This window comes from Gorilla gorilla, chromosome 2 (genome assembly GCF_029281585.2).
Source record: "Gorilla gorilla gorilla isolate KB3781 chromosome 2, NHGRI_mGorGor1-v2.1_pri, whole genome shotgun sequence".
In the NCBI taxonomy this organism is placed as follows: domain Eukaryota; kingdom Metazoa; phylum Chordata; class Mammalia; order Primates; family Hominidae; genus Gorilla; species Gorilla gorilla.
The window spans coordinates 33781111-33795989 of NC_086017.1; the positions used below are offsets into that span (position 1 = coordinate 33781111).

The window sequence follows — 14879 nt, forward strand, 5'->3', positions numbered from 1 at the left end:
ATGGTGAAACCCCATCTCTACTAAAAAAAAAATACAAAAATTGGCTGGGGGTGGTGGCATGTGACTGTAGTCCCAGCTATTCAGGAGGCTGAGGCAGGAAAATTGCTTGGACCCAGGAGGTGGAGGTTGCTGTAAGTCGAGATTGTGACACTGCACTCCAGCCTGGATGACAGAGTGAGACTCCGTCTCAAAAAAAAAAAAAAAAAAAACTCAAGGCCAGTTTTCAGAAGGGTTGTGGTGGTTATATAAAATTGCGAATCACATTTTGAAAATAGCTCTGTGTAGAGGGAATTAGCTTCAGCCTTACTGTTATTCTGGTATAGCATGCATTCTTCTAGCATCTTTAACACCTATAAAGAGCGAGTCAGAAGAACAAGTAGTGAGTCTGGATTTCTTAAGAGCTGCTTAGAGATGAATGGCAGAATGGGGTAGAGAAGGGAGAGTATTGAACTGGGGATTGGTTAGTGGATAGCCACATACGTCTTCTGGGAACACCAAAACAGAAAGGTGTGGGAGCAAGGGCTATGAAAGGATCCCTGTTTTGAGATAATTTACTTTATCTACCATTCTAAATGTTACATCTGTTCTGGATTAACCTGTGCTTTTAGCCAAGTTTTGGGGGAGGCAAATGATAAATTCATTGTTTCTAGGATTGTGTCAGATAACAGTATAACAGGAGGCAAAGAAGAGACCAGAACCAGATTTCTTCATGGACAGTTTGTTTAAGCAATAAAGTTACTTAGGAGCATTTTTTAGTCCTTTTAGGAAAATACTGGAAAATGAAAAGCTGTAGGTGTGAGGGTCTCCATGTGCTCAGAATATCCAAGCCAGTGAAATCCTTCTCACTTAATTTTTTCTTTCTTTGAGATGGGGTCCTGCTCTGTCTCCAGGCTAGAGTGCAGTAGCATGATCATGGCTCACTACAGCCTTGAACTCCTGGGCTCAAGTGATCCTCTCGCTTTAGCCTTCTGAATAGCTGGCACTACTAGAGGTGCTGGGTGCAAACCACATGCAGCAAGTTTTTAAATTTTTTTGTAGAAACAGCATTACCTTATGTTGCCCAGGCTGGTCTCAAATTCCTAGGCTCAAGCGACAATCCTCCCACCTCAGCCCCCAAAGTACTATGATTACAGGCATGAGCCAGTGTGCCGGGCCTATCTCCCTTTTTAAATCAGTGGGAGTTACATGTGCTTTGAACTTTGCGGAAGCAGGACGAATAATGGGAAATAAGGAAATACTTTACTTTTTGCTTTTGGTGTAAGCAAACATTTCATATCAGTATCCTGTTTCTAAAGTTAATGGCTTTACTGTTGAGATTTGCAAAAATAAAAAATACGTATTATCTTGTATCTAATTATGTGATTTTCCTCCTATTTTCCAGGAGGTGTGATTGCCTATATCAGTTCTTCCAGCTCAGCCTCAAGCCCTGCCTCTTGTCACAGTGAGGGTTCTGAGAATAGTTTCCAGTCCTCCTCCTCTTCTGTTCCATCTTCTCCAAATAGCTCTAATTCTGATACCAATGGTAATCCCAAGAATGGTGATCTCTCCAATATTGAAGGCATCTTGAAGAATGATCGAATAGATTGTTCTATGAAAACAAGCAAATCGAGTGCACCTGGGATGACAAAAAGTCATAGTGGTGTGACAAGTAAGTTACTTTAGTTTTCTAAAGATTGCTGCCATTAATTGCAAATGGGGCTTATTTTATCAGCTTTTCATTTAGGGGGCCATTATGTTTCTGGGTACAGTTTTCACTCCTTGCTGGGTAATCATACATCAGTAGTTAGGGAAGAAATCAGTGATGATGATAGAAGTTATAACCTAGGGGCTGTCATTAATTCTTGCCTCAGAGCAAGACATGTGATTATGTACTCTGCCTGACCCTGGTCCCTCTAGGGTACCCTCTTTTAATACATTTCACAGTTACTTTTCTTCTGAACTACTAGAACTAAGTCTTGTTTCTAGAACAGAGTACTTGCTCATTGTGGGAAGGGGTTACGTTAGTGAAACTGGATTTGGGTATATTTGGGATTAGGAAATGTTGGATTGGGATAACCAAATGAGTAGGGGGATTTGGACCTATCTGGCCTCTGTAGGTGAAGTAAATTGACACAGCTGCCTGTGGAGAGACATCCGTTTCCACCTTTTATTGATTGACTTCTCTGTCTGAATTCTTAATTGTTATCCAGAGAATTGTTTTCTTAGTTCTGATTGCATATCTGGTATAAAGTAACTCTAAATTTACAAAATTTCTTATTTCCTGCTGACAGGTCTGGAAAAAAAATAAATTTACAAAATTTCAGTGTAATTCTAAAATCAGGAAAGGAAAAATCTGGGTCAGTGAGGTATTTTTGTCAGTGCCATAAGTTGTATTTAAAAGAAAATTATGGCTGGGTGTGGTGGCTCACACCTGTAATCCCAACATTTTTGGAGGCTGAGTGGGGTGGAGTCCAGGAGTTCAAGACCAGCCTGGGCAACATGGCAAAACCCCATCTCTACTAAAAATACAAAAATTAGCTGGGTGTGGTGGTGCATGCCTGTAGTAGTCCCAGCTACTTGGGAGCCTGAGGCATGAGAATCACTTGAACCTGGGAAGTGTGGAGGTTGCAATGAGCCGAGATCACGCCACTGCGTTCCAGTCTGGGCCACAGAGGGAGACTCTATCTTTAAAAAAAAAAAAACCGTAAGAGAATTATGATTGTGATTACTTTTGATTTGAAAATATTTTTCTTTTACATTATGAAAGTAGATGCGTATCTTTTAAAAGCTCTTACAAGTTGAATGAAATAAAATGTCTAATTGGAAAGAAAACAGACTCAGTGTTTCCTCCTACTTTTTACTTCATGTCCTTTTGTGTCCTAGAATTTAGTGGCATGGTTCTACTGTGTAAAGTCTGTGGGGATGTGGCATCAGGATTCCACTATGGAGTTCATGCTTGCGAAGGCTGTAAGGTAAAGCATGCTTTTGTTTCTTTAAGCTACTGGTTCTGGGATTTAAGAAGTTGGGTTTAGATTTACCCATTTGTGCAATTGATAGTCTGAGAGACAGTGAGAAGTCAGCTGCTCTTTTTAAGTTTTAAGCATTTTATGTAGTGTATAAGCATAACTTGTTTTGAATAATACTCTTAATTCAGTGAAAGTATTTCTTTTTTCTTTAAGATTTTGAAAAAAGTAAATTTGCTATCTCAATTAAACATACTTATTGTGTTAAACCAAGTGCACCAAATGCTCATTCATTAATGTGTCAAGCACAGTTCTAGGTGGTAGTGAAATAACAAGGAACTAAACAGACAAGGCACTACTTCTGCCTTGTTGGAACTTAGTTTAAACCAAACTTTGAATTAGGATCTCATCATATACTTTGAATTAATGACACATCAGGTACTGGGAGCTGGGAATGATTGCTACATACTTGAAAAAAATGTGGTATCTTAAGAAATAATGCCAAGTGAGTAAAATAATCCTGAATATAAGTTGAGCCCTTGGGAAAGCTAGTTTATTTGTAAGTTTAGTTGACTATTTTCTAGTTATTGCTATTAGAGTATTGGTCAAATAATTCCAAGTGAGATGGTCTCTACCTCCCTACCTATATACAGGGAATATTTCTCTCTTTTTAAAAAACTTGGCACAATCTTTTCTCCTGAGTATCAAAAATTAACGTGATGAAGACACATGTTCTTGCTGTTCTCTGACTTGAGGCCACAAGCAAGAATCTAGTTTGGCGAGATATGATGGGTAAACAAGATAATGAATATACATGATGGGAGAGGAAATATTTTCAAATGTGGCACTGAATGAATTGTAAGTTTGCCAGTTTTTTTTTTTTGAGATGGAGTTTTGCTCTTATTTCCCAGGCTGAAGTGCAGTGGTGTGATCTTGGTTCACTGCAACGTCTGCCTCCTGGGTTCAAACGATTCTCCTGTCTCAGCCTCCCGAGTAGCTGGGATTACAGGCACACGCCACCACTCCAGGCTAATTTTTGTATTTTTAGTAGATTCGGGGTTTCATCACATTGGCCAGGCTGGTCTTGAACTCCTAACCTCAGGTGATCTGCCCGCCTCGGCTTCCCAAAGTGCTGGGATTACAGGCGTGAGCCACGCGCCCTGCCAAGTTTGCTAACTTTTAATGGCTGGGTAACTTTGTAAGACAAGTCAGTATTTTTTATAGATGTAGCATTTTTTTCATTGTTTAAAAAAGATTCTCCTTCTCTATATATCTTTTTTTTTTTTTTTTTTACAAAAATGTGAAGTAATAGGCTGGGCGCGGTGGTTCACGCCTGCAATCCCAGCACTTTGGGAGGCCGAGGCGGGTGGATCATGAGGTCAGGAGATCGAGACCATCCTGGCTAACATAGTGAAACCTTGTCTCTACTAAAAATACAAAAAAAAAAAATTAGCCTGGCGTAGTGGTGGGCGCCTGTAGTCCCAGCTACTCGGGAGGCTGAGGCAGGAGAATGGCGTGCACCCGGGAGGCGGAGCTTGCAGTGAGCCGAGATTGCACCACTGCACTCCAGCCTGGGCGACAGAGCCAGATTCCGTCTCAAAAAAAAAAAAAAAAAAAAGTGAAATAATATTGGGGCAGGCATTATTCTTACTTTATAGCTAGAAAATAAAAGCACAAACTGAATGAGCTGATTGCATATTCTTGATAAATACACATCTGTGCAGTACTCTTAAAATGTCTAGTTCAGCTCTTGTAGCATCTAAGTCAAGTGTATAGTATCACAATAATAAAATATAAAAATGTTGTGTCCCATGACTACTTAGTATAGATTCGGGAAATGTGTTTAGTTGTCATATAAAAGGAAAATGCAGTTTAAAATAATTTCGGTAATTGCATTCTTGAGTTTTCTGTCCTCCCTGGTACCATGAAGCTGGAGATCTTTGGAGACCTATCACAGAACATGTACTGGAATTGTTTGTGTGTGGAGTAAAGGCAGCTGTTTGTAGCCATCTAGTTGGGAACTGTCTTTCCTTGGATAGTTAGCTACTCTGTTGGTGTGTGGTGTAACACTTACCTGTTGCTGGCACATAGTCAGTGACTTCTGTCATGTATAAGTAGGCCTTGCCATTGTCAGCAGGTAATGATCCTGGAAAGACCAACTTCTGTTAATGTAATCCACAATCTAGTGAGGGGATTATAGCTATCAAACATATTTCTCAGTCAACTTTTTAAGAAGTAGTCATTTAGGCTGGGTGCAGTGGCTCAGGCCTGTAATTCTAGCTCTTTGGGAGGCCGAAGCTGTAGGATTGCTTGAGGTGGAGTGTGAGACCCACCTGGGCAACACAGGGAGACCCCACCTCTACAAAAAATAAAAAAGCTGGATGTGGTAGCACATGTCTGTAGTCCCAGCTCTTGGGAGGCTGAGGCAGAAGGATTGCTTGAGCCCGGGAGTTCGAAGTTGCAGTGAGCTATTATTACGTCATTGTACTCCAGCCTGGGTGACAGAGCAAGACCCTGTCTCTTTAAAAAAAAAAAAAAAAAAAAAGCCTGGGCACGGTGGCTCGTGCCTGTAATCCTAGCACTTTGGGAGGCCAAGGTGGGCGGATCAGTTGAGGTCAGGAGTTCAAAACCAGCCTGGCCAACATGGTGAAACCCTGTCTCTACTAAAAATACAAAAAATTAGCCGGGCATGGTGGCACGTGCCTGTAATCCCAGCTACTGGGGAGGCTGAGGCAGGAGAATCCCTTGAATCTGGGAGGTGGAGGTTGCAGTGAGCTGAGATCGCACCACTGCACTCCAGCCTGGGCTACAGAGCAAGAGTCTGTCTCAAGAAAGCAAACAAACAAACAAACAAAAAATCAGGTCCGGAGTGGTGGTGGCTTAAGCCCTGTAAGTCTAACACTTCGGGAGGCCAAGGCTGGCAGATCACTTGAGCCCTGGAGTTCAAGACCAGCCTAGGCAACATGGCAAAACCTCATTTCTACAAAAAATACAAAAATTAGCTGGGTGTGGTGGCGCATGCCTGTAGTCCCAGCTGTTTGTGAGGCTGTGGTTGGAGAATTGATTGAGCCAGGGAGGTCAGGGCTGCAGTGAGCTGTGATCATGCCACTGCACTCTAGCCTGGGCAACAGAACGAGATCCTATCTCAAAAAAAAAAAAAAAAAAAAAAATCAGTCATTCATACTTCAAGAGTTTTGGAATTTGTAGTGAATAAAAGTATGAGATGGAAAATGTGACTGCAGGCAGGGTCTGGTAACAGGGTAGTGTGGTTGTTGCAAGGGGTGTTTTGGGTAAGGACAAAGAATCTCTGAAGGGAAGAAGAATTTTGTTTGGTTAGTAGGTGTTAGGTGCTTACTCATACCAATAAGAATCAAAATTAAATTCTGTGTGTCAACATTGTATTTCCCTCTGTCCTAAGACATAGTGTTTCCCAGATAGTGAGTCATATACTGGGACTATAGTTCATCATATATACTAGATAGGTATGGGAGCAGTGTTTATAAGAAGTTCATTTGGGTGTTTTTAAATGGGTAAGTAAATCTTCCTTTGTTCTTAGGGTTTCTTTCGGAGAAGTATTCAACAAAACATCCAGTACAAGAAGTGCCTGAAGAATGAAAACTGTTCTATAATGAGAATGAATAGGAACAGATGTCAGCAATGTCGCTTCAAAAAGTGTCTGTCTGTTGGAATGTCAAGAGATGGTATGTTCCCAGTTTAAAGAGTGTTCCTAAAGTGTATGGAGCTTGGCTTTTATTCCTCATCATGAACCAGAGCTATAAACCGGTTACCAAGGACCCTGTTGTATTTAAGGTGAAGCAGAAAACATATTTTCATGCTTTACAGGATACCAAATTGATTAAAGTCGTATTTTAGCATTATCATCCCAGAAACAGTTTTTGGCTAAACTTCTGTTGTTGTTGCTTCTTTTAAAAAGAGCCATTTTTTTCTGTGCAATTTGATTACTTTTTATTTTTTCCTAAAACCAATGGAGTTTAAAAACATTTTTTATATGGCTGGGCATGGTGGCTCACGCCTGTAATCCCAACACTTTGGGAGGCTGAGGTGTGTGGGTCACTTTAGGTCAGGAGTTCCAGACCAGCCATGGTGAAACCCCGTATCTACTAAAAATGCAAAAAAAAAATTAGCGGAATGTGGTGGCATGCACCTGTAATCCCAGTTACTCGGGAGGCTAAGGCAGGAGAATAGCGTGAACCCAGGAGGTGGAGGTTGCACTGAGTTGAGATCGTGCCACTGCACTCTAACCTGGGTGACACTGTGACACTCTGTCTCAATGTAGCCTCTATCTCCCAGGTTCAAGTGATTCTCCTGCCTCAGCTTCCTGAGTAGCTGGGATTACAGGTGCCCGCCACCACACCTGGCTAATTTTTGTGTTTTTAGTAGAGACGGGGGTTCACCATGTTGACCAGGCTGGTCTCGAACTCCTGACCTCAAGTGATCCACCTGCCTCGGCCTCCCAAAGTGCTGGGATTACAGGTGTGAGCCATCAGGTGTGGCCAGGAGTTTTTTGAGTAACAGATTTCAGCAATTGATGTTTTGTTTTTTCAATTCCCTGAAATTTTTTTTATAGTGCTAAAAGTACTAATGCTATAAAAATAGTCGATGGATATTGTGATTGCCCTGAAATAATAAAACTGACAATCATTTGTGAAGGGAGGAGTAGAGATAAAGTATCAAACATGATTAAGTTGTTTGTTTTTGGTAGCAATAATGTTAGAGGCTACAATTAGATTAACGAGGCTTTCTGGGCAAGTATACTGAATTTTTATTATCTCTGTGTAAATACTAGACTGTGAAAGAAGCTTTTCTTTCTCTCATGGATAGGATTATTGGAGACAAGACACCTTCTAAGACTAGCTTCTAAAAGAATAGAGGATGACTTATCTCATTTTTACTTATTTCACTGGTTTTAATTAAAATCTACCAAGTTTATTTTTCAGTAAGTGCATTTCTACTGATTGTGGAATTTTTTTTAAGGATTTTTTTTTTAAAGAGGCTGGAAAAGAAGACAGCAGATAATTTCATAGTTAGATCTTGAGAGCAAAGTTACAAAAATGAATTGACAAGGGCCAGGTGTTCAGGGAATGATTTTACCTACCAGATTCCATTAATGGTAATGGATGTGTGTAGCTGAATCACACATGCCTTGCTCGGAACAGTCCTCAGCTTTGTTAGTAAGGAGCCGTGTAGTAATACTGGTCTGCTTCAAACTGGTTTTCATTAGCTAATTTCATATTTCTTTTTTCTTTTTCTTTCTTTCTTTCTTTTCTTTTTTTTTTTTTTTAAGATGGAGTATTGCTCTGTCACCTAGGCTGGAGTGCATTGGCACCATCATGACGCACTGCAACCTCTGCCTCCTGGGTTCAAGCGATTCTCCTGCCTCAGTCTCCAGAATAGCTGGGACTACAGGCGCCCGCCATCACACCTGGCTAGTTTTTGTATTTTTAGTAGAGACGGGGTTTCACCATATTGGCTAGTCTGGTTTCGAATTCCTGACCTCAGGTGGTCCACCCGCCTCAGCCTCCCAAAGTGCTGTGATTACAGGCATGAGCTACTGCACCCATCCGAATTTCCTATTTCTTTTCTTAGACTTTGCTTATAAAATACCTAGGAGGTAGATGTCCTTAACTTTGTTTTGGGGGAAAATAGAAAATTTTCTCTCCCTCTCCTGCTTCCTTTGGTGCATCAAGACCAGCAAGTTTAGGAAAATGTGGACCAGAGACATGTAGACTCATTCTTTATATGTATGACTAGAGGTCATAACTATTGGATAATTTTGTGTTATTCTTTTATACAAAACAGGTCTTATTTAGAATATAGACGTTAAATATCTTTTTCTTCGATAGCTGTTCGGTTTGGTCGTATTCCTAAGCGTGAAAAACAGAGGATGCTAATTGAAATGCAAAGTGCAATGAAGACCATGATGAACAGCCAGTTCAGTGGTCACTTGCAAAATGACACATTAGTAGAACATCATGAACAGACAGCCTTGCCAGCCCAGGAACAGCTGCGACCCAAGCCCCAACTGGAGCAAGAAAACATCAAAAGCTCTTCTCCTCCATCTTCTGATTTTGCAAAGGAAGAAGTGATTGGCATGGTGACCAGAGCTCACAAGGATACCTTTATGTATAATCAAGAGCAGCAAGAAAACTCAGCTGAGAGCATGCAGCCCCAGAGAGGAGAACGGATTCCCAAGAACATGGAGCAATATAATTTAAATCATGATCATTGCGGCAATGGGCTTAGCAGCCATTTTCCCTGTAGTGAGAGCCAGCAGCATCTCAATGGACAGTTCAAAGGGAGGAACATAATGCATTACCCAAATGGTCATGCCATTTGTATTGCAAATGGACATTGTATGAACTTTTCCAATGCTTATACTCAAAGAGTATGTGATAGAGTTCCGATAGATGGATTTTCTCAGAATGAGAACAAGAATAGTTACCTGTGCAACACTGGAGGAAGAATGCATCTGGTATAGTGAAATTGATTTTTTTGCTTACATTGTATCAGGGAAAGCTTTGAAAATTTTCTTTTATTCGGGAGATATGCCAACTTGGGGGGATGGTGTCAGGAAACCTAAGAAATTTACAGACTTAATTTTGTACAGTATTTTAGGTCAAATAATTTTAATAAACATCATCTGATGAATGACCTAATTTCACACCCAGCTAGGTACAAGCATGTGATTTGATTGATCTGAGATTGGGATTAGGATTTTATGTAAAATATGATTCATGCAGAATTGGTCCTTTAATTCTTGGAAATCCCTTTGAAAATTTAAGCTTTCTGGTTAATTAGTACCTTACTAGCTTTGGGATTTTCTCAAAGGGCTGAACTTTTCGCTTGCCATAGTTAGAAATTCTTTGATTTCTATAGAAAGAGGTTTTTTTTTTTAACCATTATTATGCAAGAAGGTCTTTGGATATAGAACATAGATGTTTTATTGTTTGATAAATTTAGGAGTATTTTAATTTCATAGGCTAATTTCTAAGGATTTTCTCAGACTTCGTCTTATGAGATGATTTAATGTTGGTCATATCATTCAAGCTTTTCTATTTTTCCATCAAATACGACATTCTACATCAAAGTACAGTGTTCATATTCAGCCAAAATTTCACCAAAAACAGCAGTACCACACCATTTCCAGTTTAAACCATGAGGTCCTTTGATAGTGCTTGGTATTTTCTACTGACAGGTAATTCAAGTTGTCTTTTTCATTTTCAAAATAGTTGACTCTACCTCAATCTTCATTAAAATTTTTGTTGTCACTTGGAGTTATTTGATTCTGTGGACCTTATGTTAGGCTAAGTCGTTGCTTTTTTGTTTTTTTTTTGAGACATTCTTGCTCTGTTGCCCAGGATGGAGTGCAGTGGCGCAACCTCAGCTCATTGCAACCTCCATCTCTTGGGTTCAAGCAATTCTCATGCCTCAGCCTCCCAAGTAGTTGGGATTACAGGCGTGTGTCACCATGCCTGGTTAATTTTTGTATTTTCAGTAGAGACAGGTTTCACCATGTTGGCCGGGCTGGTCTTGAATTCCTGGCCTCAAGTGATTCACCCACCTCGGCCTCCCAAAGTGCTGGGATTACAGGCATGAGTCACCACGCCTGGCCAAGTGGCTGCCTTAATGAAGGAAAAATCTGTAGGCATTTTGGTTCTGATTTCATGATATTCTCTATGGTTTTGTAATCATCCCATTCCTAGATTTTGTATGGATTTAGTGAAAATTTAAAGGCTGATTTTACTAATAGAATATACAGGTGTGTTTCATCATCTTTTTGGTTTTTTTTGTAACTTCTTGGCTTCCTATTTTCTCTCACGCAGTCCTCATTTAGAAGACGCACCTGTATCTGCAGTCCTTGTTTCCTGATTGAACAAGTAGAAGTCAGTGATCACAGCACTGTTTTTGAAATAAATGGGCAGTGACTTTTTTTTTCTTTTTTTTTTTTTTTTTGAGACGGAGTCTCACTCTGTCACCCAGGCTGGAGTGCAGTGGTATGATCTCAGCTCACTGCAACCTCCGCCTCTCGGTTCAAGTGATTCTTCTGCCTCAGCCTCCTGAGTAGCTGGGACTACAGGCGCGAGCCACCACGTCTGGCTAATTTTTTAAATTGTTGGTAGAGACGGGGTTTCACCATGTTGGCCAGGCTAGTCTCGAACTCCTGACCTCGTGATCCGCCTGCCTCGGCCTCCCAAAGTGCTGGGATTACAGGTGTGAGCCACTGCACCCGGCCAGGCAGTGAGTGACCTTTTCAACAAAATGAGGCACCTTGCTGTTTTTTCCTCTTGGAAATTACAACATTGTAATTCTACCTATTTAGAAATAAAGGAGTTTTGAAATATTAACTAAATGTGAATTTGGGCCTAGACTTGTGACTTCTGGCTGTGTTGGACAAATCACTAAACCTCTCAGAGTCTCATTTCTCCACCTAAGAAATGGAAATTATAATCTGTCATGAATAATAGATTGAGAATCAAACAATTGAATTTGTTTGCAAAATTATAAAACACCATATACTAGCATAAGGTGGCAGCAGTGTTACAAAATAAACTCTTAAACCTGTGCAACAGGTGTTTGAAATAGCTTGTTATAGATGATATTTTTGCTTAGGCTTTTTTTTTTATGATAAGTTAATTGCTATTTATGTTAGGTTGCCAAGAGGCTTTCTACAGTATGGTGGGCAGCAAATGGATGAAGTGCTTATATCTCAGTAGATTTTACTTGTGTTTTGGGGGTTAAATTCATGTTGGGGTTTCTGATAATTGAGATGCTGCTTTTGACATTTCTTTACCACCTCTTAGTATTTAAGAGTTTTTCCGTTTTATGTATACTAGGTTTGTCCAATGAGTAAGTCTCCATATGTGGATCCTCATAAATCAGGACATGAAATCTGGGAAGAATTTTCGATGAGCTTCACTCCAGCAGTGAAAGAAGTGGTGGAATTTGCAAAGCGTATTCCTGGGTTCAGAGATCTCTCTCAGCATGACCAGGTCAACCTTTTAAAGGCTGGGACTTTTGAGGTAGGTTTTATTTATCCTGAATATTGATGCAGGCAGGGCATGTAGTATTTTATTTTCATGGACGTTTTAATTCTTTTTTTTTTTTTTTGAGACAGAATCTTGCTCTGTCACCCAGGCTGGAGTGCAGCAGCGCAATCATAGCTCACTGCAACCTCTGCTTCCTGGGTTCAAGCATTCTCCAGCTTCAGCCTCCTGAGTAGCTGGGACTACAGGTGTGAGCCACCACGCCCGGCTAATTTTTTTTGTTTTTTTTTTAGTAGAAACAGGGTTTTGCCTTGTGGCCCAGGCTGGTCTCAAACTCCTGAGCTCAAAGCGATCTGCCCACTTTGGCCTCCTAAAGTGCTGGGATTACAGGTCTGAGCCACTGTGCCCGGCAGATGTTTTCGTTCTTTTCTAAGTCAGTATTTATAGTCCAGAGTCTGAAACTATCAACAAAGTAATCATCATCTCAGGATTTTGGGAACAGACTTGGGAGACTTGGTAAATCCAGAATTGTTTAGGATTTTATATATATTTTTTACTTACTATTTAGGATTTGAAATATAGGTATTCTGTATCTACAGCATATGAACTCCTAAGTTCTAATATTGCTTTTAGATGTGGACTTAACAATTTTCTGCAGTGTTAGACACCTCCTGAAAGCCTAGCCTAGCATTTACTGTATTCGGTACAGAATAAGAAGGGCAAATAGAATGTGATTTTGTTTTTTGAGAGACTGTAGAATATTTTGGGGATATATCAGACATTTCTTATGTGCCACCTTGGCTCTTCCTGGTTTCACCTTGCTTCAGGATCCTTGGCTACTTTTCTGTCTCGCTTCTCTTGCAACACTGTATCCTGCTTGGGCTTGGGGTAGTCTCTACTGTATAACTTAACAGATGTGCCTCTCCTGGTCCTTAAGTTAGGTGTCTTTCACCTTCTGTCTGCCCCAGGGCATCCCTTTGCTGCCAAGGTGTTAGATGCCTTGGGACCTAATTAAGGACAACTCTGAGATTGGGGTGGTGAGAGGAAGTTGATGTTTGGTGGGCCAAATCTTTGAACCTTTTATGGATGGAAGAAGTGAGCCAGGGCTATATTTTCACTTCTCCCTGGATTTATTATAACGGAGGGAGTGAGATAACTAAGTAATATAATTGTTAACCGATTTAACTTGGATGTCAATTATAACATGGTGCTTAGAACACTTACTGTGATAGCTTTCTTTGTGGATAGTCTCTTTGGGTGTTGGTTTCTTGAAGCAGTTCAGTTAGACTTCATCTGCTTCCTTTGCCTTGGCTGCATTTGATGTGTTGATGTTTCGAAGTGTTGCTGCATTGGAATTTTGCTCTTTTTACTTAAGGCATAGAGGCCATGTGTTATACTTGGCAGCCTAAAGAGTTTCTTTAATGCCTTTGGCCAGGGCCCAGTTTTAAATTTACTGGCACTATTTCTTGCTCTAATTTTATATTGCATCTCAGAATCTTTGTTAATAGAGTGGCAGAGTATCTTTGCCATCAGTGGCTAGAATTTCTTTTGATGTTCTTCTTGGAGTATTTATTGCTTTGGTAGAGAATCTGTCTTAAGAAAGTGGTTTTGGGACCGGGTGCAGTGGCTCATGCTTGTAATCACAGCACTTTGGGAGGCCGAGGCAGGCCGATCACTTGAGTCCAGGAGTTCGAGACCAGCCTAGGCAACATGGTGAAACCCTGTCTCTACAAAAAATACGAAAATTAGCTGGGTGTGGTGGTATGTATTTGTATTCTCAGCTATTCAGGAGGCTGAGGTGGAAAGGATCACTTGAGCCGGGGAGGTTCAGGTTGCAGTGAGCTGTGATTGCACCTCTGGCCTGGGCAACAGAGCAAGACCCTGTCTCAGTAAATAAATAAATAAATACATAAATAGGCCGGGCGCTGTGGCTCATGCCTGTAATTCCAGCACTTTGGGAGGCTGAGATGGGTGGATCACCTAAGGTCACTAGTTTGAGACCAGCCTGGTCAACATGGTGAAACCCCATCTCTACTAAAAACAAAATTAGCTGGGCGTGGTGGTGTGTGCCTGTAATCCCAGCTAGTTGGGAGGCTGAGGCAGGAGAATCGCTTGAACCCAGGAGGCAGAGGTTGCAGTGAGCTGAGATCGTGCCACTGCACTCCAGCCTGGGTGACAAGAAGAAAACTCCATCTCAAAAAATAAAATCACCTGGCATGGTGGCTCACACCTGTAATCCCAGCACTTTGGGAGGCTGAGGCGGGTGGATCACCTGAGGTCAGGAGTTTGAGACCAGCCTTGCTAACATGGTGAAACCCTGCTTCTACTAAAAATAGCAAAAATCAGTTGGGCGTGGTGGCGTGCACCTGTAATCCCAGCTACTTGGGAGGCCGAGGCAGGAGAATTGCTTGAACCCGGGAGGCGGAGGTTGCAGTGAGCCAAGATCATGCCATTGCACTCCAGCTCAGGCCACAAGAACGAAACTCCGTCTCAAAAATAGAATAGAATATAGAATATAGAATAGAATAGAATAGAGTGGTTTTGAGTAAAAGTATACCCTGTTTTTCTTTTATAACTTTCTTTTATATGTGGGATGATTCATAACTGACTTGAATACTAAGTTTTTTTTTATTATTGCTGTTAGACTTCTCCAAATACATTTCTTTTTCTTTTTCCAGGTTTTAATGGTACGGTTTGCATCATTATTTGATGCAAAGGAACGTACTGTCACCTTTTTAAGTGGAAAGAAATATAGTGTGGATGATTTACACTCAATGGGAGCAGGGGATCTGCTAAACTCTATGTTTGAATTTAGTGAGAAGCTAAATGCCCTCCAACTTAGTGATGAAGAGATGAGTTTGTTTACAGCTGTTGTCCTGGTATCTGCAGGTAAGCAAGCTGGTTCAAAATTGTGCCACACCTAGCATATAGT

The 14879-nt window shown here is 40.8% G+C and overlaps 1 protein-coding gene across 1 annotated transcript in view; it reads left to right on the plus strand.

Moving 5' to 3' along the window:
- Positions 1-14879, plus strand: part of NR1D2 (nuclear receptor subfamily 1 group D member 2) — a 35368-nt gene that overhangs the window by 7886 nt on the left and 12603 nt on the right. Inside the window, exons 2-7 of the mRNA XM_004033727.5 lie at positions 1382-1648; positions 2863-2951; positions 6499-6643; positions 8807-9435; positions 11798-11983; positions 14626-14836. Coding sequence (XP_004033775.1) covers positions 1382-1648; positions 2863-2951; positions 6499-6643; positions 8807-9435; positions 11798-11983; positions 14626-14836 — 1527 coding nt within the window. The remainder of the gene's footprint in view (positions 1-1381; positions 1649-2862; positions 2952-6498; positions 6644-8806; positions 9436-11797; positions 11984-14625; positions 14837-14879) is intronic.